The sequence below is a fragment of the Phocoena phocoena genome, chromosome 9 (assembly GCF_963924675.1).
Source record: "Phocoena phocoena chromosome 9, mPhoPho1.1, whole genome shotgun sequence".
In the NCBI taxonomy this organism is placed as follows: domain Eukaryota; kingdom Metazoa; phylum Chordata; class Mammalia; order Artiodactyla; family Phocoenidae; genus Phocoena; species Phocoena phocoena.
The window spans coordinates 98,186,149-98,211,056 of record NC_089227.1 but is presented as its reverse complement, the minus strand read 5'-3'; the positions used below and the strand labels follow the sequence as shown (position 1 = coordinate 98,211,056).

General features: G+C 41.3%; 1 protein-coding gene across 1 annotated transcript in view; it reads right to left on the bottom strand.

The window, feature by feature from the left end:
* Positions 1 to 24,908, bottom strand: part of CNTNAP2 (contactin associated protein 2) — a 2,069,520-nt gene that overhangs the window by 448,283 nt on the left and 1,596,329 nt on the right. The window contains exon 14 of the mRNA XM_065883648.1: positions 1,483 to 1,639. Coding sequence (XP_065739720.1) covers positions 1,483 to 1,639 — 157 coding nt within the window. The remainder of the gene's footprint in view (positions 1 to 1,482; positions 1,640 to 24,908) is intronic.

The window sequence follows — 24,908 nt, the reverse complement described above, 5'->3', positions numbered from 1 at the left end:
GCTGAACAGAGAAACGAATCTGAGAGAGCCCACAAAACTTGCTTAAGGACCCACAACTAGTAAGAAGTGACAGGAACATAAGTCAGGGCAGGGGTTCTTGTTATTGCCATTCTCTGTTTTATTCGCAGTACCTACAAGACTCCCTGGCACATTAGAGCTCCATCGATATTTGCTGAGTAAATGACTGACAGAATGAAGGACCGACTGACTGACTGAGTGAAAAGTTATCTTCAAAGCCCAGGTCCTTCTGATTTCATTCTCCTTTTAGTTTGTATACTGGGTATGAATGTGTGTGTGTGCGTGTGTGTAGATACACCTTTCAAACAAAATTAAAAAGTGAGTATCATGATTTCCTCTTTACGATAAAACATAATTTAAGAATAATGATAACTATTTCTACACACACACACACACACACACACACACACAAATTCTAGGCCACTGAAACGTTCAGCCGTGGTAATTCATTTCATTTACTAAAAGAAAAATGGCTTTTGGAAATTAAGCATCCAACCTGACAATTATATAACTTTACACTCAGAATTAGTTTTCAGTAAACTGGTAGGATGACCTTGTCTTGTAAATTATCCCAAATGGTGTAAAACAGAGGCGACAATAGTAAATTGTGGTTGGTCACGTGAAGCAATGCAGGACTTTGCTCTCTGCTGCCGCCCAGAGGCGGGAATGTAGCACAGCCAGCCTCTCCACGTGTCAGAAAACCAGAAGCAGGTGCAGGATGTGTGCATCTAGGAAGAACCGCACGCAAGTTTATATTCTTCCTCTCCAACTTCTGGGGCCTTTTTCTTATGCAATGACAGCTGATTTATCTTTATCTATTACTGACACAGAACCAACCATTCACCGTGAAGCAGGACAAAAGCCAGCAGAGGGATGAAAGAAACCCAAAATAGATCTTCCTTGAACTGATTTGTATCAGAGTTATAAACAGTTCAAGGCATAAAAGAAAAGTAGACCGGTAAGCACTGTTGCTGAAACCGAGAGCAAAGCACAATTTTTTCCCTTTCTCTTTCCCCCTCATTTTTTTTTTTTCTCATCCAGCTACTCAAAGCAAACATTGCAGGAGGTAGAAGCACTCACCATAGGAGGCTGTTTGCAGAGAACGCTCTCACATGCCTGCACACGGGCTCCCTGCCCGCGGCCACCCCCTCTATTGTCACAAAGCACATTTTATAATGCAAATCACTGTCTACTACATGGCTCATTATTTCCCTCTCTGAATAAAATATGAACACATCAATTATGTGTTCTTCTATTCTAAATGCCTACCCTTGTAGCACTGACCTCTTTCCGCTTTTATATTTTTCAGAACGTCCCTGACATTTGCCAACTGGGTTAGCTCTAAACCTTTCTAACCTATTATCTTATTACTTCAGCACTTTTCACACTTTCTCTTCCATCTAATTAGCGTGACCTACAGGCATGCTAGGAGGGCGAGCTCGCACGCTAGCCCCCCGCACTCACCACTGCTTGTAATCCGCGTCACAGTTGCAGTAGTATTTGGGGTCCGTGCAGTTGCGCTCGATGCCGCAGGCGCACTTCTGAATTCCAGGCCCAGAGCCGCCCCAGTAGTAGTGCTTCTCGTTGGCTTTGCCCACCCACCAGGTGTAAGGGCTTCCATCTACAAGAAAGGGGAAAGGCACACTGAAGTAGGACCAGGACCCAGTCGCTATCGTGTCACACTTACATACCCCCAACCCAGGAGCAGCATCTCTCTCTGATAGACTGAACATCATTCAACCCTCTTAGAAGTCAATGAAATTCAATAACAGGAATATTTAATAAAAAAGTATCAGAGGGATTGGTAAGCTCGAGTTTTCCCACCGCGGTATGCACCTCTTCCTTTGAAAGACACGTTTACGTGCAGGCTACAGGAATTTAGGAGCCTGTTCTGTAAACTGGCTGCCCAGGTGGGGCATATCCACAATGAAGGTGTGTAGGCCATGCACCGATTCTTTAATATACAACTCAGTTCATGGCTAGTTGTGTTTTTTTCTGTGAAATGACAGTCATGGAGATGACAGAATATTAGAGCTAAACATGGACTATGCCTTAGTATGATCTCCTTATTTTATAGGTAAGCAACTGAGGTCCAGAAAGGTTACACAATTCTTTCAATTACACAGCAGATTGGCTCCCAAACCAGAAGTTTGACACTGTATCTCACAAGACATTGCACAATGCTCTTTATACAATATTACTTTGCTTTATTATTTGGCCTAATATTCACCCATTCATTCATTCACTCATCTAATCATCAAACATCCACTGTGTTTCCATTATGTGTCAAACATTACAAGAAACTCAGCAGAATAATGGAGAGAAAGGATACAGATTGAGAGTTCAGTTCAATTATTATTATGAACACACAGGAGAGTGGGTGAGGGAAAGGAGGTCCGGAAGGAGGGTTTCCTAGAAGAGGTAACATATTTGACCTATGTCTTGAAGGTTAAGTTACCCAGGTGAATAAGGAGGTAAGAGAGATAAGGACTCCTATGTAAAGGAAGCAGATGGCAAAGTTCTATATGGAACACTCAAGTAGGAGTGTACCCATCCATGGTACAATAGGGCTGAAGAGATAAGTTTGAGAGGGTAGCAGGAGTAGGTCACAATAGACAGTGGGTAAGGGTCATAGCACAACAAACTTTGTCCAAATAAGAAGTTATTTTGCCTTGGTTTATTCTTGCTTTTCTGCGTTTACTTCTTCCTATTTAAGAAGGTTGAACTTCATTCTGAAACTAATGGGAAACCATTCAAGTATTTTAAGCAGGAGATTTTCAAGATCAAATTTGTGTTTTAAAGGAACTACAGTGAGATGAAAGACAGATTTCAGGGGGATGGAGTCATGGAGGCCAGATGTGATGCTCCTATGTTAATACAAAAGAGAAATAGTAAGAGAGTAGTGGAAATGGAGAGGAAGAGAAAGTGGAAAGAGAGTTATAGGAGGGATAACCAGCTTAGGAATGTTGGCATTTAGGTGGGAAGATGATGTGGAGATTAATCCTGGGTTTCTGGCTCAGGTGACTAAGAGGATGGTGATGTGCTTCACCAAGGTAGATCACAGGGAGGAAGATGAGAAATTTAGGGAATGTCAAAGAAAGGACGGTGAACCTGATACACGAGGTGGGCAAATGGCTATCGAAGTCTGGATCTCAGGAGCATTCTCTGGGCTGAAAGTCCCATTTTAGGAACCATCAGGTAAATGATTGGTAGCAGGAGAGACGTCACTGGAATCTTTTGGATTCCAACCGCATTTAGAGAACAGAAAGAGAGGGAGCTGGCCATTGTGGAGGTCAAGAAAGAAAATGGACAGAGAGGGTGGAGGAGAAACAAGCAAAGAATTTCCAGAAAAGCAGTGTGGTCGGCATTGTCAGATTTCATAGCAAAGTCCATTAAGATGAAGGTTTGGACTTTTAATCTGACAGCTAGACGGTCTTTGTTGAGCGGAGTTTCAGGCCCCGAGAACAGCTTCCCATGCAGGAAGCTGGGGAATGAATGGAATCTCATGGAGGCTGTGCGGCCAGTAAACCTGCACTTGACAATTAACATCTCCAGGCACACGACTAAAGTTCCATTCGAATAACTCAGCAGCCCTTGCAGGACGTCAGGTGTCCACTTGCCCCAGCATCTGTGCATGTGCCTGTGCTTAGCAATAAAAGGAGGAAAGAGTCTTGCACTCAGTGAGCTGTTGTGTGACAGTCACAACATCTACGCAAATAACACAGTCAAGTAAGTGAGGGCCGTACTGGAATTGTGTAAACACTGCCGCTGTGCCTTCTCACATATGCCAATAGCTTTTGCTTTTGTTTTATTTAGAGATAGGCAATTTAAAGGTAGGCAACTGTACTGTGAGTTCAGGCTTGACATAATAAGTGAGCAAATGCTCTGGACTTAGAAAGGAGTTATTCAGGTATTGTAATTCACACAAATTTCCAGATTTTCCAGTTGTGTTGACTTAATTTGGAAAAGTCACTATTTTTCCCTTCACAAGATGATTTATGGCACCTGAACGTTAAGAAATACATTTGAGCTGACCTGGCAAGCGGTACAGAGGGGGATGTCAGCACCCTGCTCTGAAGGGAGGAAGATGCCAGCTCTCTGAGATAAGGGTCCATTCTGAAACCTTGTCTCCCGCGTCTCTGGGGCCTGTCCCAGCAGATAGGGGGCTGTTTGCTTTCTACATTCAAGCTAATTTGCTTCTCGCTTCTCTTTCCATCAGGGTAAAGAGTAACACATCCAACTTCTGATGCTTTTTCCAATGTTGGAACCATGACCAATAATAAATTCTTGTTTCCTTTTGATGCAGTCAAGAGTTAAAAAAAAAAATAAGGCTTAAAATATTCCATTTACAGAAACTATAAAATCTGAGCCAGGTCATTTGGTTAGTAAGCTGCACTAGGTCTCTGTGGATTCCATCTCTGGCCGTGTTACAGGAAGAGGACAAAGGTGGATGGCGCCGTGCTTACCTTGCAAAGGCCCCTGGGGCCTTCCAGAAAATGACAGACTGGTTATCACATCTATTCACCACACTGCATCTTTTCAAGCTGATCTAATGCTAAATTCTTTCTCTCAAAAGAAATTTCAGTTACTATCACTGTTTTTGGAAATTAGGGGATACTAACACACCTGGTGGAGGGTAAGAAACAACCAGACACCCGCAGAACAGGAGTCAATGGGCTGCCTGGCAGGAAATGCCCTTGTTCTGCCCGTACGTCAAAAAGCCCATGAAAGAGTATGTATCTCAGAACCTCAGCTCAATTTCCGATTCTTTCTTCCAGTGGCCAGTAGAAACAACCTAACACTGTTATATTTTTGTCATAGAGAGTGATGATAAATTGCATGAACCAGAGAAGCTGTATGGCTCAGTATTCTTGATAAAAATCAGGACGATGTCAGTCGAGGGAGCAAGGTCATCATCAGCGGCTCCCTCAGCAGGAGACTGAGAAATGCGCTGCAGGGGATGTGGAGGAAGAGCCAGCTGATTCCCAACCACGCCTACAGGAGTACCAGGAAGCCCAGGAGAGGAAGACTCATTGTCAAGTTGTTTGGGCCGTGGGTGTTCCAGTAGAAGCCCTAAGCTCTGCATGGGGCCCAGGCTCTGAACTAACCTCACATGGCAGACCTCAGTTCCTATAGGGAAGGACTCCTGTTAGACATCAGGATGGGATCTAAGAAGGTGATCTGCAGTGACGTTTCTTGTATTCAGTGCAAGAAGGAGACACACTACTGACCAGGTGAGGGTAGCTCAATTTCCCAGTTCTTCCCCCATCCCCACCTTTTTCTCAAGTCACTTCTAGTCTTATATAACTAACGTTCCCAGTTAGGGTGATGCAAAATCAATGTTATTTTGTTCTCCTTCCTAGGAAAATAAGTTAAGTGCAGTACAAAATGTTTTACTTAGTTGTTTCCTCATCTGCCAGGAACAGAAGAATGCCAATAAGAACAACACGTTCCAGGGAAAAAGCAAGTTGTACCCTTTGCTATTAGTGCTGGCTAATTTAGTTAAATCAAATCATCATAGTTTACTAATTTGGCATGTATTTTATTCAGCGAGAAGAGAATGGTTCAATCTGTATTGAGCAAAGAATTGCTTTTTTTCAGTGCTGTGCTAGTGAAGTGTTACTTTTTGCTTTACAAATCATTACTTACCTATTAATTGGCTTTGGGGAAAAGAAGTTAAAGGAGATAAAAATGGAAAGACTTTTTAAAAGACAAGATAAGGAGTGGTGAGAAAAGAAACAATTTAATTATCCAGTGCTAAGAGTTCAAGAATTTCTCTGATCTCAGAATATGAAGATTTTTGTTAACTATATTGAGTAGGTGTAATCACTGCAACGAGATTATGAAATGATAAACCACGTTCTAGGTTAACTAGAAGCTGAATTATCAAAGTAAGTCATATTGTATTAAAACAGCCAAATATGGATTGAATTGAATGTAATCATGGCAGTTTGTACTCACTTAAGACCAAATTTTATTATGCTGAGGATTTATTATGGTTTGGATGACTAAACTGAAATAGGGAGAAAGAAAAGAGGCAACTTGTTCCTCCAAATTTAAAGAAACCAACAGATCTCTTATCTTCTCCAATAACAAGTTGTTTCAGAAACACAAGGGCAAATGCATGGGGACTTCTTGATGAAAATGTGGCACATACCTGTGACTTTCAAAATATGTTCTTTAGAACTTCTGGGCTACACAAAGTAACCTAATAGTCTGCTTACATAAATATTATCCTGGCACATCTACGGTAAGACCCAGTATGGTCACTGGGACATTTAATTAGTTTCATTTCATCCACTTTTGCGGAATATTAAAAAGCGTAATACCTAACATTAAATACTGCAAAGGTTTATCGTCTCCAAAATGTAAACTTAAAAGTATATTTTTAGCTTGATGAAACCTAGTCTTATTTTATCTACCACTATCTCCTTATCTACAAATTGTGTTAAAGAATCACATGTGGCTTTTTAGCAGAGGAACTAACTAGAGCAGGTACAATTGCAGCAGGAACCTGCCTTTCGGGGCTCTGCTTAGCGCCCCCTGCTGACAGTTCCCATACAGCACTCTCCAGAATGCCATCTGGCCCATTCTGGCTGTTTGAAGGCCCCTACTGCGCAGGATCCTCTTTCTAAAGAAAGACTCATACTCTGAAAAATCTCCCAGTACCCTTCCATCTCTACCGTGGCACCACCCAATCTTTCTTCCTCCAATTCATCACTAAATTTCAGCTGACCACCCTGATCTGATTACAATTATCCATGGTGACAATATACTTATTATAAGTAAAGATATGTTTAATTCTAGACTGTAGATGCAAAACATTTTTGTACTGGTGAGAACCTTCCTCCCAATGCAAATGACATAGAGAAGAAGGAAGGTAGAAGAACCTTTATAATAGGTTCTAGGTTGGGCTGGAGCAGAGAGGAAATCTGGAGGTGCTGTAGCTACCATAGAGCTCTCCAGATAATCTGATAGTTATAATTTGAAAGATCAAGCAGGCCGGAATCCCCTTTTCCTTCAGTAAGAGATGTGCGCAGTCCAAGGGTTGCAGAGCCCTAAAGATAATGCTGACAGCTGCCCTTGCCCCCAGCACTGGAAGAATTAATCCAAAAAAGTCCTGTGGAGTTCATACTGCAGAGAGTGATGTAAAATTGGGAAACCTTGTAATTTTGAAGTTATAATATAAACATTCAATTTGGTATTAAAGGTGAACATTTTATCTCTCCATGATTGAACATCATTAAGCTCATTTGATTAGGGCTGAATAGAAATGAGTGAAGCTGATTAGCTTCATGTTGTACCTTTCAGAGTTACATCGGATTTTACTATATTTTATTAATTTGAATAGGGACCAAATTTAGAAATGGAGAATTGAAGTTCAGATCAAGATGGACCTGAACTGAAATGTTAATTCATTAAAAATTAATTTCATTGCATAATATTTAAATTTATTTTATTGAATTGAACTTAACAGATTTCAATCAAGGACTGGTTCCACTGAGCAGAATTTGACTGAGTTGCATCAAATCACTTTGAATCCTATTCAAATGAATTAGATTTTATTAATTTGAATGGAATTGAAGTGACAGAGTAGATGGGAGTTCATAATTCTGAGCAGAATTAAGAGAACAGAAAAAGCCAACCCACTCTAAGTTAACTTGGCTTCAGTTTCTATAGAGGTCATGGGCATTCATGGTCTCCTCAGTAACTCTGGTTACTTCCTTTGTACCATGGCCCCACGAACAAATGTGATTAATAGAACCACAGTGATCCAGTGGAACCACGTGCTGTTGGTGGGATACAGTGAAGCACTTTTTGAGTCTTTTTCACTGGAAACGCCCTGGGCAATTATATTAAATATTTCTTTTCCTCTTTATAGAACAAATGAAGAAGGAATTACCTGAATCCCAGGGACAATGATTTGTGTGAGTACTGGTTGCCCCCCTTATTTTTATTCTCCATTAAATACTGTAGTTATTTGAAGAAACATGCCTTCCCTCAGCCTATTATTCATACTGAATGTCTCAATATCCTGTGCCCTGATTTTATTAATTTTTATTTTATCTTTTAAACATAAAACAAGCACCTCAAGCTTGTTTTGTATTTAAAAGATGGCTATAACTTTTCAAATTAGTAGCGAAATATTGTTTTGCAACTGAAATGACATGCTACATAAGCACCTTCTTAGGGCTGGAGAGACAATTTTGGGGGCAGAAGTGAAAACCTGATTCCTGCCCTTCTAAGTGGAGACCGAGTTATGTTTAGTAGTTTACAATTATGAAAGCTTTATGCCTGGATATCTGATAGGGCACACACACGGTAAGATGAAAAAATACACACTGAATGTCACAGGAGCAGTTCAGGCAATGGGTCCTATGGGATTTTGGAGAAGGGAGTGATTACCAAGGACCAAGGTGGACTGGAGAGCCTCCATGAAGAGACAGATCTGACTGCAGTTTTGATGGATGGGTAGGATCCAGACAACTGGAATGAGGACATGAGCATTTCAGAATCTCCTGAATGGCTGGGCCAAGGTGTGAAGGAAACATCCCACTCATTTCAGGAACTATGGGGTAATCACTTAGGCTGGTGGGGACAGTGTTGAGAAGTAGAATTTGTGGTGGGAGAAATGGTTATGGGTATTTTCATGATACTTGCACTTTAGTTTTGTAGTAATGGAAAGTCAACCTTAAAATTTTTTAAATGTTAAAGCAGTTTACACATATAAATATTATGTTTATATAAAGTACAGGGAATGGCAAAATATATAGCCTTGTACTTAGTTTATCCATTATCACTGGTATATGGTATATTGTTCTTTGACTTCTAATTTTAATATTAATAAACATGGGACTGTGTCTAGTTCTTTGCTATTTCAACATGCTCTGTGAAAATGTGTAAGAGTCTTTTGAGCATATCCCTCTAGTGGAATTTTTAGGTCATATGGTTTGTGCATCTTCAAATTTCCCCAAATCACTTGTATGAATGTAGAATCCCACCGGCAGTATATAAAACTTTCAGTTGATCAAATCCTTGACAACCTCTGGTCTTAAGCTGTTAATTTTGACAACTGGTGAATGACAAATAGTATCTCTTTTTGGTTTTAGTTATACTTCCCTGATTGTTTGCCTTTCCATGTTAAGTTTTCATTTATATTTCCTTATTTTAAAAAGTATCTGTTCATTTTTGGCTTATTCTTATTGGATTTTTTTGAGTTTTATTGATTAGTAGAAAATGCTTAGGAAAATGATACTTTAATAATTATAATAATGCAAATTTCACTTTTTTTAGTCCTTTTTCTTTTTTCTTCTTCCAGAACGCTAATTAGATATGTATTAGATGTTACTGATCTAATTTCTTGCTTTTAATCTCTCCTTCATATTTAACAACTCTTACTAACTCTAACAACTCTTACTAACCAGATTTCTGGGAACCTTTTTCAGAATCTGTTTTCCATTTAACTAGTCTCACTTCAGCTGGGTAGAAACTGCTATTTAAGTCTATTAAGCTTTTAATTTTATCCATTACATTTTGATTTCTATAATGTTTATTTGGCTCTTTTTCAAATGCTACTAATCATTTTGATAGTGTCTTCCATCATCATCTCTTCAACTTCTCCTTAAAAATAAATCTGATCCAATAATTCCAATATTTAAGTCTTTGCAGGACTGAAAATGCTATTAGTTATTTCTGTTGACTCACAATTGTGGTATCTCGGTTCACTACACATTGCTTGAATATTTTCTCCTTTGAGATCATATTCCTTGGAAATGCATCTCTGGGAATTCCTTGAGGTCCAGTTGAACCTCTCAGATAGTTTGCATTTGCTTTTATCAGGTACCTGGGGGGTATTACCAAGCTGAGACCTCTTTAGAATATATTTTCAGCTTGAATTTTTTTTTCCAACCGTGCAAACAGTGTGAAATTGACCTGTAAACAGGCATCAGAACTGGCTTTTTGTTGCACAGCTTCGAGGGATAATTTCTTTCTTTTTCTCTTTACCTCCATCCAAGGTCCAGACTGTCAAAAGTCCTGTGCTGTCTTCCTTTGCAGAGTGGGTTTTTATCACTGAGAATCTAGACTCTTGGATTCTGTTTTCCATAAAGGGATATTTGATTCAACTCATCACTTGGTATGACCCTTCTTCCCCACACAGTCATGGAAACTGAAAAGTGAAGGCTGCAGGGAACTGGCAGAAGCCTTCAGGCCAGTTATGGCTTTAGCGGCCATTATGCTGTTGGTCCATGGTTTTGCTACTAAGGATCTTCCTCATTTTCATTCAAGCTCAATTACACATTTCAAAGGATTTAAAAAATATTTTTTGCATGCAATTTTAAATGTTTATAGGGGAGGGCTTTCATGGTACCTATCTGGTGTAATCCTGTAGTAGAAGTCTGTTCCTGTGGGTTTTAAAGCAAGTGAGAAGCATGTCGATGTGATGCCCTGGGATGTGCCATGAGGGAAAGGAGACTAGAAACAGAGGAACCGTTCTCGGAATGATGTGATAAAGACTTGGAGGATCATGAACACGCCCCATTACAGAGGCAGGGGCCAAATATACCATGAAAGGGAATCAGTGGGATTTGAGAACCAGATGGAACAGCTGGTGGTGAGACTCCTTGGTTTTAAGGTTAAGCAAATTTGAACATTTTGAAAGACTTTTCTATTTCAGAGGAGGGTGCTGCTTTGCAGAAAAGAAGTTCGGTTTGATTTTACATAGGATGAATTTGAGGTGTTAATGGGTCTCAACTGGGGCTGGTTCTACCTCCTCAGGTGTGATTTAGAAACAGCTGTAAGGTGCTACCGGCATTTAGTGCCCTGGGTCCAGGGATGCATAATGTCTGGCAATGTGTGAGATAGCCTTGTACAACAAGAGCTCGCCCACTGCAAATGCCAACAGTACCCTGGTGGAGAAGCCCTCTTATATAGCAATGGTCTGTTGCGGATACACAGGAGACAAGATTTGTGACTTCAAGAGAGAGATGAGAGCCAAAGCTGTGAATCTGTGAGTCATCCATAGTAATTACAGAAACTGAGAGGGGACATAGTACTTGGAACGGGATCAGGGGCCAGGTGAGTGCTTGCCTCAAGGTATGCCCACAACAGAGGAGAAGAAGAAAGACTTAAAAAAAAAGAGGCAGGAGAGAGCTTGAAGATGGCGGAAGAGTAAGACGCGGAGATCGCCTTCCTCCCCACGGATACACCAGAAATACATCCACACGTGGAACAACTCCTACAGAACTCCTACTGAAGGCTGGCAGAAGACCTCAGACCTCCCAAAAGGCAAGAAACTCCCCACGTAACTGGGTAGGGCAAAAGAAAAAACAGAGACAAAAGAATAAGGACGGCACCTGCACCAGTGGGAGGGAGCTGTGAAGGAGGAAAAGTTTCCACACACTAGGAAGCCCCTCCGCGGGCGGAGACTGCGGGAGGCAGAGGGGGGAGTTTCGGGACCGCGGAGTAGTGCACAGCGACGGGTGCGGAGGGCAAAGCGGGGAGATTCCTGCACAGACGATCGGTGCCGACCAGCACTCACCAACCCGAGAGGCTTGCTGCTCACCCACCGGGGCGGGCGGGGCTGCGAGCTGAGGCTCGGGTTTCGGTTTTGGACGGAGCTCAGGGAGAGGACTGGGGTTGGCGGCTTGAACATAGCCTGAAGGGGTTAGTGCACCACGACTAGCCAGGAGGGAGTTCGGGGAAAAGCCTGCACCGGCCGAAGAGGCAAGAGACTTTTTCTTCCCTCTTTGTTTCCTGGTGCGCGAGGAGAGGGGTTTAAGAGCGCTGCTTAAAGGAACTCCAGAGACGGGCGCGAGCCGCGGCTAAAAGCGCGAACCCCAGAGACGGGCGCGAGCCGCGGCTAAAAGCGCGAACCCCCGAGACGGGCGCGAGCCGCGGCTGAAAGCGCAAACCCCAGAGACGCGCGCGAGCCGCGGCTAAAACCGCGGACCCCAGAGACGGGCGGGAGACGCTAAGGCTGCTGCTGCCGCCACCAAGGGGCCTGTGTGCGAGCACAGGTCACTCTCCACACCCCTCTTCCGCGGAGCCTGTGCAGCCCGCCACTGCCAGGTTCCCGGGATCCAGGGACAACTTCCCCGGGACAGCGCACGGCGGGCCTCAGGCTGGTGCAACATCACGCCGGCCTCTGCCGCAACGTCACGCTGCCTCTGCCGCCGCAGGCCGGCCCCGCACGCAGTGCCCCTCCTTCCCCCATCCCCCAACCCCCGGCCTGAGTGAGCCGGAGGCCCCGAATCAGCGGCTCCTTTAACCCCGTCCTGTCTGAGCGAAAAAACAGACGCCCTCCAGCGACCTACACGCAAAGGCAGGGCCAAATCCAAAGCTGAGCTCCTGTGAGCTGTGAGAACAAAGAAGAGAAAGGGAAATCTCTCCCAGCAGCCACAGAAGCAGCGGATTAAAGCTCCACAATCAACTTGATATACCCTGCATCTGTGGAATACCTGAATAGACAAGGAATGATCCCAAATTGAAGAGGTGGAATTTAGGAGCGAAATCTATGATTTTTTTCCCTTTTCCTCTTTTTGTGAATGTGTACGTGTATGCTTCTGTGTGAGATCCTGTCTGTGTACTCTTGCTTCCACCATTTGTCCTAGGGCTCTATCCGTCCATGACTTTTTTTTAAAAATTCTTTTTCTTAATAATTAAGTTTAATTGTAATAACTTTATTATACTTTACCTTCGTTCTTTCTTTCTTTCCTTCCTTCCTTCCCTCCTTTAGACAACGAATCACCCCAAATTGAGGAGGTGGTCTCAGGGAGCAGGATTTATGATTTTTCCCCCTTTACCTCTTTTTGTGAAGGTGTATGTGTATGCTTCTGTGTAAGATTTTCTCTGTATAGCTTTGCTTCCAACATTTGTCCTAAGGTTCTATCCGTCCCTTTTTTTTTTTTCTAAATATTTTTTAATTCAATAACTATACTATACTTTATTTTATTTTTACTGTATCATCTTTCTTTCTGTCTTTTTTCCTTCTTTCCCTCCTTCCTTCCTTCCTCCTTCCCTCCCTCCCTCCCTCCTTTCTTTCCTTCTTTGCTTTTCTTCCTTCCTTCCTTTCCTCCTTTCCTTCTTTCTTTACTCATACTTCTACGAATTCTCCCTACTTTTTCTCCCTTTTATTCTGAGCTGTGTGGATGAAAGGCTCTTGGTGCTCCAGCCAGGAGTCAGGGCTCTGCCTCTGAGGTAGGAGAGCCAACTTCAGGACACTGGTCAACAAGAGACCTCCCAGCTCCACATAATATTAAACGGTGGAAATATCCCAGAGACCTCCATCTTAACACCAGCACCCAGCTTCACTCAACGACCAGCAAGCCACAGTGCTGGACAACCTATGCCAAACAACTAGCAAAACAGGAACACAACCCCACCCATTAGCAGAGAGGCTGCCTAAAATCATAATAAGGCCACAGACACCCCAAAACACACCACCAGACGTGAACCTGCCCACTAGAGAGACAAGATCCAGCCTCATCCAGCACAACACAGGCACTAGTCCCCTCCACCAGGAAGCCTACACAACCCACTGAAACAACCTTAGCCACTGGAGACAGACATCAAAAACAACGGGAACTATGAAAGTGCAGCCTGCAAAAAGGAGACCCTAAACACAGTAAGATAAGCAAAATGAGAAGACAGAAAAACACACAGCAGATGAAGGAGCAAGATAAAAACCCACCAGACCTAACAAATGAAGAGGAAATAGGCAATCTACCTGAAAAAGAATTCAGAATAATGATAGTAAGGATGATCCGAAATCTTGGAAGTAGAATGGACAAAATGCAAGAAACAGTTAACAAGGACCTACAAGAACTAAAGATGAAACAAGCAACGATGAACAATGCAATAAATGAAATTAAAATCACTCTAGATAGGATCAATAGCAGAATAACTGAGGCAGAAGAACGGATAAGTGACCTGGAAGATAAAGTAGTGGAAATAACTACTGCAGAGCAGAATAAAGAAAAAAGAATGAAAAGAACTGAGGACAGTCTCAGAGACCTCTGGGACAACGTGAAACGCACCAACATTCGAATTATAGGGGTTCCAGAAGAAGAAGAAAGAAAGAAAGGGACTGAGAAAATATTTGAAGAGATTATAGTTGAAAACTTCCCTAATATGGGAAAGGAAATAGTTAATCAAGTCCAGGAAGCACAGAGGGTCCCATACAGGATAAATACAAGGAGAAACACGCCAAGACACATATTAATAAAACTGTCAAAAATTAAATACAAAGAAAGCATATTAAAAGCAGCAAGGGAAAAACAACAAATAACACACAAGGGAATCCCCATAAGGTTAACAGCTGATCTCTCAGCAGAAACCCTACAAGCCAGAAGGGAGTGGCAGGACATACTGAAAGTGATGAAGGAAAATAGCCTGCAACCAAGACTACTCTACCCAGCAAGGATCTCATTCACATTTGATGGAGAAATTAAAACCTTTACAGACAAGCAAAAGCTGAGAGAGTTCAGCACCACCAAACCAGCTTTACAACAAATGCTAAAGGAACTTCTCTAGACACGAAACACAAGAGAAGGAAATGACCTATAGTAGCGAACCCAAAACAATATATAAAATGGAAATAGGAACATACATATCGATAATTACCTTAAATGTAAATGGACTAAATGCTCCCACCAAAAGACACAGATTGGCTGAATGGATACAAAAACAAGACCCTTATATATGCTGTCTACAAGAGACCCACTTCAGAACTAGAGACACATACAGACTGAAAGTAAGGGGATGGAAAAAGATATTCCATGCAAATGGAAACCAAAAGAAAGCTGGAGTAGCAATTCTCATATCAGACAAAATAGACTTTAAAATAAGGACTATTAAAAGGGACAAAGAAGGACACTACATAATGATCAAGGGATCGATCCAAGAAGAAGATATAACAATTGTAAATATTTATGCACCCAACATAGGAGCACCTCAATACATAAGGCAAATACTAACAACCATAAAAGGGGAGATCAACAGTAACACATTCATAGTAGGGGACTTTAACACCCCACTTTCACCCATGGACAGATCATCCAAAATGAAAATAAATAAGGAAACACAAGCTTTAAATGATACATTAAACAAGATGGACTTAATTGATATTTATAGGACACTCCATCCAAAAACAACAGAATACACATTTTTCTCAAGTGCTCATGGAACATTCTCCAGGATAGATCATATCTTGGGTCACAAATCAAGCCTTGGTAAATTTAAGAAAACTGAAATTGTATCAAGTATCTTTTCCGACCACAACGCCATGAGACTAGATATCAATTACAGGAAAAGATCTTTAAAAAATACAAACACATGGAGGCTAAACAATACACTACTTAATAATGAAGTGATCACTGAAGAAATCAAAGAGGAAATAAAAAAATACCTAGAAACAAATGACAGTGGAGACACAACGACCCAAAACCTATGGGATGCAGCAAAAGCAGTTCTAAGGGGGAAGTTTATAGCAATACAAGCCCACCTTAAGAAGCAGGAAACATCTCGAATAAACAACCTAACCTTGCACCTCAAGCAATTAGAGAAAGAAGAACAAAAAAACCCCAAAGCTAGCAGAAGGAAAGAAATCATAAAAATCAGATCAGAAATAAATGAAAAAGAAATGAAGGAAACAATAGCAAAGATCAATAAAACTAAAAGCTGGTTCTTTGAGAAGATAAACAAAATAGATAAACCACTAGCCAGACTCATCAATAAAAAAAGGGAGAAGACTCAAATCAATAGAATTAGAAATGAAAAAGGAGAAGTAACAACTGACACTGCAGAAATAAAAAAAATCATGAGAGATTACTACAAGCAACTCTATGCCAATAAAATGGACAATCTGGAAGAAATGGACAAATTCTTAGAAATGCACAACCTGCCAAGACTGAATCAGGAAGAAATAGAAAATATGAACAGACCAATCACAAGCACTGAAATTGAAACTGTGATTAAAAACCTTCCAACAAACAAAAGCCCAGGACCAGATGGCTTCACAGGTGAATTCTATCAAACGTTGAGAGAAGAGCTAACACCTATCCTTCTCAAACTCTTCCAAAATATAGCAGAGGGAGGAACACTCCCAAATTCCTTCTACGAGGCCATCACCTTGATACCAAAACCAGACAAGGATGTCACAAAGAAAGAAAACTACAGGCCAATATCACTGATGAACATAGATGCAAAAATCCTCAACAAAATACTAGCAAACAGAATCCAACAGCACATTAAAAGGATCATACACCATGATCAAGTGGGGTTTATTCCAGGAATGCAAGGATTCTTCAATATACGCAAATCTATCAATGTGATAAACCATATTAACAAATTGAAGGAGAAAAACCATATGATCATCTCAATAGATGCAGAGAAAGCTTTCGACAAAATTCAACACCCATTTATGATAAAAACCCTCCAGAAAGTAGGCATAGAGGGAACTTTCCTAAACATAATAAAAGCCATATATGACAAGCCCACAGCAAACATCATCCTCAATGGTGAAAAACTGAAAGCATTTCCACTAAGATCAGGAACAAGACAAGGTTGCTCACTCTCACCACTCTTATTCAACATAGTTTTGGAAGTTTTAGCCATAGCAATCAGAGAAGAAAAGGAAATAAAAGGAATCCAAATCGGAAAAGAAGAAGTAAAGCTGTCACTGTTTGCAGATGACATGATACTATACATAGAGAATCCTAAAGATGCTACCAGAAAACTACTAGAGCTAATCAATGAATTTGGTAAAGTAGCAGGATACAAAATTAATGCACAGAAATCTCTGGCATTCCTATATACTAATGATGAAAAATCTGAAAGTGAAATCAAGAAAACACTCCCATTTACCATTGCAACAAAAAGAATAAAATATCTAGGAATAAACCTACCTAAGGATACGAAAGACCTGTATGCAGAAAATTATAAGACACTGATGAAAGAAATTAAAGATGATACAAATAGATGGAGAGATATACCATGTTCTTGGATGGGAAGAATCAACATTGTGAAAATGACTCTACTACCCAAAGCAATCTACAGATTCAATGCAATCCCTATCAAACTACCACTGGCATTTTTCACAGAACTAGAACAAAAAATTTCGCAATTTGTATGGAAACACAAAAGACCCCGAATAGCCAAAGCAATCTTGAGAACGAAAAAAGGAGCTGGAGGAATAAGGCTCCCTGACTTCAGACTATATTACAAAGCAACAGTAATCAAGACAGTATGGTACTGGCACAAAAACAGAAAGATAGATCAGTGGAACAGGATAGAAAGCCCAGAGATAAACCCACGCACATATGGACACCTTATCTTTGATAAAGGAGGCAGGAATGTACAGTGGAGAAAGGACAGCCTCTTCAATAAATGGTGCTGGGAAAACTGGACAGGTACATGTAAAAGTATGAGATTAGATCACTCCCTAACACCATACACAAAAATAAGCTCAAAATGGATTAAAGACCTAAATGTAAGGCCAGAAACTATCAAACTCTTAGAAGAAAACATAGGAAGAACACTCAATGACATAAATCACAGCAAGATCCTTTCTGACCCACCTCCTAGAGTAATGGAAATAAAAACAAAAATAAACAAATGGGACCTAATGAAACTTCAAAGCTTTTGCACAGCAAAGGAAACCATAACCAAGACCAAAAGACAACCCTCAGAATGGGAGAAAACATTTGCAAATGAAGCAACTGACAAAGGATTAATCTCCAAAATTTACAAGCAGCTCATGCAGCTCAATAACAAAAAAACAAACAACCCCATCCAAAAATGGGCAGAAGACCTAAACAGACATTTCTCCAAAGAAGATACACAGATGGCCAACTAGCAGTGGCTCTAATGCAAGTCCACACTCTGTGCCCAGTGGAACACGTGGTCTTCCCTCCACATGCACTCCACCTCCCACTCCCCATCTCTGCAGAGGGTGCAGCATGATTCCATCTCTTAGGATGGAAGTCAGAGTCCCTGCACTTTCTCCTGGTCGGTCATTTACTCCATCACTCCTCCTCTTCCATACCTCTCAAGTCCCTGCCTGTTTCTGCCCCCTCCCCCCTCCGTCTCTTCCCTCTAATATGGAGCACCACCTTAGACTCCTCTGCATCTCCTTATTCCAGATGTGCTCACTTTGAACACACCCTCTCACTCTCCCGAGGGGAGTTTTCACAAAACCACTTTCAGTAGCTCTTTGCTGCCTCAATATCAAATCTCATCACCCAACTCTTTATAATAAGGGTTCTGCCCATTACGTGCAGTCTTCCTCCTGATGGCATACGTTACCACCCCCAGACACAGAGAACCAGCCCCAGTCCCCGAATGTATCATGCTTCCCCGTACCTCTGTGTCTTGCTCTTGCTGTTCTCACAGCCACACCTCTGTGGGGATCTGGGGTTGCCTTCTCTGGGAGTCTTTCCAATGCCTGATCTACTCTCCCTTACCCACCCACGTCAGATTAAGTGACATGACCCTTACTTCAAGAAACAACAAAAATGCATTGACGGCTTATTATGTGCTAGGGGCAGGGGACACACAGTGATAAACTATGTTCTTAGCTGCTTGCAGCCCAGTTCAGGCTGGGGTAGACAGGGCACAGAGGAATTACTTATTACAAAGGGCTATGCTGTGATGGATGCCTTTCGTAGGATCCCTTTTCACCCTCTGCTTACCCCTCCCCTGGTACTTCTCAGTGGGTCTGAACTTGTCCATGGATGGGTCTTCCAGTCTGGACTGTGTGCCCTCTGGGAGCAGGGGCAGCTTACTCTTCTCTGTTTTTCCCTCTCTCTATCCTGTGTCTGGGGTGCTCTGAGCCTCCACGGCTGTTGGTGGACAGAAAGGATGACCGGGCAGCTGCTGGAGGAAGCCGACAGCTGAGCAAGCATGGCTGCACTCAATGGTTTCCTTGTTTCCATGTCTGTACCTCTAGACTGGAGGGATTGCCAGCGTTAGTCAGATGGTGTCAAGCCTCTTCTCACCCTCATCTCACTATGAGTGGAAGCCGGAGTCTTTGCCATGTTGCCTGTGATTTGCATCCCTGCCCATTTGCACCCCCTGCTCTAATTTCATCTGCTTCCTTTTCCCCTCCTCAAGCTGCTCCAGCCATGCTACCCACTGTCGTTCCTCAAACATCCAAGCACACTCCCACCTCAAGGCCTTTGCAGGTGCCATTATTTCCACTTGGAATCCTTTACCCCTAATATTCACCAGATCTCATACTCTCCCCTCTCAGATGTTGCTCAATGACACCTTATTAGGGTGGCTTTCTCTTAATAACCTGCCTAAAATAGCATCATTCCTTCCCTTCCTATCCCCTACCCTGACCTGTTTACTGCTTAGCATTTATTATTGCCAGATACATGATGTACTGTTTTGTTTACTGTTTACTTTCTGTCTCCCCCTCCCCCCACTAGAGCGTAAGATCCATTAGAGCCCAGCTTCGATTTCCAGTCTCTGAAAAATACTGCCTGTCCATAGTGGGTGTTCAGCAAATATGTTTCAGATACATGAATGCGAGTTCTCGTTTCTATTTCCTTTTTTTCCTAGCCAAGCAAATAAGAAAAAAAAATCATATGCACATTCTGGTGTTTGGGAATTTAAAATTTGTTTTTGTTTGTTTTGTTTTTACTTTCAGTATTCTTTGTCCTATTGGCTGATAGTTGATTTCACCTGAGGCAACTTTATCCTACCTATTCAGTTTCTCCTGGCCTCTGGTGATTTCAGAAATACTGCAATTTGCCTCTGAAAAGTTATAGCAATTACGCCGCCTATGTAACCAACCATCTCTGACCACTGATTCAGTCAGTACTGGTGTTCACAACTACGTCTGTCCTTCAGTCAGCCTTCATCCATTAGCGATAATCATATTTGCGAACCTTGAATCATATCTTGATTTTGTATTATATCCCTATTCTCTTCTTAGCAGCACTAAAATCAAACCTTAATTCTGAATCTAGCTTTTCAGGAAGCTTAATAATCTACTTGTATCTTACACTGACTTTAAAAAAAATGTTAAGTCAGGGACTTGTTTTGACAGTTTGTCATAAGCTACGGTTGTGCAGGTTGATCTGAGGGGGTAATGGTGGAGGTCCAATCCGGCCTGCAGTCTGCTCCCTAGGCTGGGTGAGACTAATTGGTCTGCAGAGATGGAGAGTCCGTATTCTAAGTAGCACCAGGCTTCCTCTATTCTGGAAGACCCTGGTATAGACAGCAGTCGATGGCAATTCAGCACAGTTTTCTACACCTGCTATATCTGTTATGCTGTATAGTTATTATCAATATTCAGAATCATGACCTGAGGACAGTTTTACCAAAACAAGAAGTAAGTTTAAGTTGTACGCAGCCTATTATGTTTGCAAAGGTCGGCAAACCTTAGTTTAAACAAACAAGCAAACAAAACACTGCTGCATATATTTGTTGAAACGGATAGTTTTCTATTAAACTTTCCAGTCATTCGTGGGGCCTCTGGATTTCCTGGGTTCTATCCTCTATTTTCTGCGTCTTTATGGATTAGTGGAATGTATAATTAAGGCTGATACCTTGATAGATTCCTAGGAGATTCTGGAGACACATGGCATAACCCACATGAAGTGGGGGGAAGCAATGCTCTCTTGAAGCTTAGCTCATCACCAGAGGCTTTATGGACAGACTTCCCCAGCCTGTACTCCAGTCCCAGTGGGGTAGCAGTTACACCTCCAGTGTAACGTAAATCCTACAGGTCTGCAAGGAAGATGTGAAACCCTAGAGACTCACGCAGTGGCGGTCTTCTAACTGTGGACATAAAGCATCAACTAGTCTAGAAGCAGCTGATCCGGGCACCTTCTGCTTGGGAGTGGAGCTCAGAAAACGCTGCCCCTTCCCAGGCAGACTTCCAGACCGTGAGTATTCCAGCCAGTGGAACTGACAGTGAGGCAGAGATCACTGCATGGCAAACACCGAAGTGGGAGTTCTGTGTTCCAGTTCCTCTTCCATTGTTATCTTCACGTCCCATTTTTTTTTTTTTTTTTTTGTGGTACGCAGGCCTCTCACTGTTGTGGCCTCTCCTGTTGCGGAGCACAGGCTCCGGACGCGCAGGCTCAGCAGCCGTGGCTCACGGGCCCAGGCGCTCCGCAGCATGTGGGATCTTCCTGGACCGGGGCACGAACCCGTGTCCCCTGCATCGGCAGGCGGACTCTCAACCACTGCGCCATCAGGGAAGCCCTTCACGTCCCATTTCATCCTCCCTTGCACCCTCTTCTGCTCTGTGACATGGGGGCATTGACGTTGATGATCTTTGCTTCTGGCTTTACTCCTGCCAGGGCGCTCTGATTTTTCTGTTTACTTAGAAGTGACTTAATTGGTTTATGTCGCAGCATCCCTCTTTTCCAAACATTTCACATGTTGTAGCAACACTATGCACACTTGTTCCCACCACCAGAAAATATGTCCCCTTTCTTCGCCAGGTTTGTTAATACGTATTCATCTCCTCTAAACACAAACTTTGTTTCCTCATCCAGGCTTTCTCTGAGTCTCACTAACAGAGGGAGGTGCATTTTCATATGACATTTATAAAGCCTGTCCTGCCTATGAGAGCCCTTATCATGCTGCAAGATTATCACCTGGTAAATGTCTGCCTCCCTCAGACCTTGACTATTCGGAGGTTGGGAGCCAAGTCGTTTATCTTCATGTTCTCTGCAGCTACGAAAGTTCATCATTATCATTCAGTATTTACTTATTAAATAGCTGCATGAATACAATCTTATGGCTACACCACACACCTGAGGTAATGTTAATGCCACATATGTCTGGCCCCACCCTCCTGATTGAGCTTCAGACTTGCATTTCTAACAACTTGATAGATTTCTGCATTTGGTGGTGCTACAGGTACCTGTATCTCAACCTATCTCCAACAGAACTCACTGTCTGCCTTCAAAACACATGCATCCACTTGTGTTTGTGATCTAAGGAACTTCCCAATCACTCTTCAACTGAGCTCACCTTTTATTTCACAGAGAAATTATATGATCATCTCAATAGATGCAGAAAAAGTATTTGACAAAATTCAACATCTATTCATGATAAAAACTCTCAACAAAGTGAGTATACAGGGAGTGTACCTCAACATAACAAAGGCCATATATGACAAGCCCATAGTTAACATCAGTTTCAGTGGTGAAAAGCTGAAGCACTTTTCCTTTAAGATCAGGAACAAAACAAGAATACTCACTCTTGCCATTCTTATTCAACATAATATTGGAAGTCCTAGCCACAGAAATCAGGCAAGAAAAATAAATAAAAGGCATCCAAATTGGAAAGGAAGAAGTAAAACTATCACTATTTGAAGATGACATAATATTATATATAGAAAACCCTGAAGACTCCATCAAAAAACTGTCAGAACTAATGAACAAATTCAGTAAAGGCTGCAGGATACAAAATCATTAGACAAAAATCTGTTGTGCTTGTATTTACTAATAATGAACTACCAGAAAGAGAAATTAAGAAAACAATTCCATTCACAAATTGCATCAAAAAGAATAAAATACTTAGGAATAAATTTAACCAAGGAGGTGGAAGATCTGTAGATTGAAAAGTACAATACATAAATAAAGGAAATTGAAGAAGACACAAATAAATGGAAAGTATTCCATGCTCACAAATAAGAACTAATACTGTTAAAATGTCCATACTAAGCAATTTACAGATTCAATGCAATCTCTATCAAAATTGCAATGGCAATTTTTCACAGATATAGAATAATCCTAAAATTTGTATGGAACCATAAAAAACCCTGGCTAGGCAAAACAATTTTGAGAAAGAAGAACAGAGCTGGAGGCTGATTTCAAACTATATTACAAAGATACAGTAATTAAAACAGTATGATATTGGCATAAAAACAGTCACATAGATCAATGGAACAGAATAGAGAGACCAGAAAATAAAATCCAGACATATATGGTCAATTAATTTATGACAAAGGAGCCAAGAATATACAATGGGGAAAGGATAGTCTTTTCAATAATTGGTGTTGGGAAAACTGGACAGACAGACAGACACACACACACAAATGAAACTGGACCACTGTGTATTACACAATACGCAAAAATTAATTCAAAATGGATTAAGACTTGAACATAAAACCTGAAACCATAAAAGTCCTAGAAGAAAACACAGGCAGTAATCTCCTTGACACAGGTCTTGGCAATGATTTTTTGAATCTGACACCAAAAGCAAAAGCAAAAGCAACAAAAGCAACAATAAACAAGTGGGACTACATTAAACTAAAAAGCTTTTAAACAGCAAAGGAAATCATCAACAAAACAAAAAGGCAACCTACTGAATGGGAGAAAATATTTGCAAATCATGTATCTGCTAAGCGACTGAAATCTAAAATATATAAAGAACTCATATGACTCAATAGCAAAATAACAGAAAGATAATGATTTAAAAATGGGCAGAAGATATGAATGGACTTTTTCTAAAGAAGATATACAGATGGCCAACAGGTGCATGAAGAGATGCTCAACATCACTAACTGTCAGGAAACTGCAAATCAAAACAACAATGAGATATCACCTCACACCTGTTAGTATGGCTATTTTCAAAAAGACAAGAAATAACAAGTGCTGGGAAGGATGTGGAGAACAGGAGACCCTTGTTCAGTGTTGGTAGGAATGTAAATTTGTGCAGTCACTTTGATAAACAGCATGGAGGTTCCTCAAAAAATTAAAGCTAGAACTATCATATTATCCAGCAATTTCATTTCTGGAAATTTATCTGAACAAAACAAAAACACTAAGTTGAAAAGATATGTGTACCCTTATTTTCACCTCAACATTATTCACAATATCCAAGATATGGAAACAACCTAAGTGTCCAACGATGGAAGAACGCATAAAGAAATTGTGGCATATACATACAATGGAATATTATCAAGCCATCAAAAAGAATGAAATCTTGCCATTTGCAACAACTTGGATGGACCCTGAGGGTATTATGCTAAGTGAAATAAGTCAGACAGAGAAAGACAAACAGGGTATGGTCTCTCTTATATGTGGAATCTAAAAATAAATGAATAAATAAATAAGACCCAAGCTTGTAGATACAGAGAACAGATTGGTAGTTTATAGAGGCGGGGGGTTAGGGAGGTGGGAGAAATAGGTGAACTGTTTTTGTTTTTAGTCTAAATAACTTGAACAGTTACAATAAAAGTCTTAGAGAAGCTTAAAAATTTTTTTTAAATTAAAAATAGAATTTTTCCTCTTACCTTTGGCCACTCTCTGGTCTTATGCTGGGCTTCCACCCCTGCCCTACCTTCTCAGGAGCTGTACACTATCACTTACTCTTTTGAACTCTTAAGAGTAAAGCTCTGAGATTCTTCCCACTGGCATTTAAACCTGAAAATTCATCCTATTTGGAAAAACAAACATAACTCAACTCCTTCAATGCCTCATCCCCTTCCAGCCATCACCCTACTTCCGCCCCAAGAAGCAAATATTCTTGAGTTTCCTGTACTTGATGCTTTTATTTCCTCACTTTCTGCTCCCTCCTTATCACTCCTATGTGGATTCTCCTCCAATTATTCTATTAAAATGGCTATTGTAAGGCCACCCCTCCCTTACTCTTATTAAATCCAATGGAGACTTTGCATCCTGCATTTTACAAGACTCCTCAGCAGCAGCATTTTATGCTCAACCCTCTGTCTTGAAACAATCTTTATACTTAAAATATATGAGACCTGGTCCTGATTTCTCCTACTTCTCTAGTTGCTATTTTTGTCTCTGGGTAGTCTTAACAATTTTTACTCCAACGATGAAAGTTTGGTGCCCTCCAAGCCTCTCTTCTTTGCTTCCTCTTTTCATGCTCTCTGTTCACCCTTATCTCTACCCAAGCCT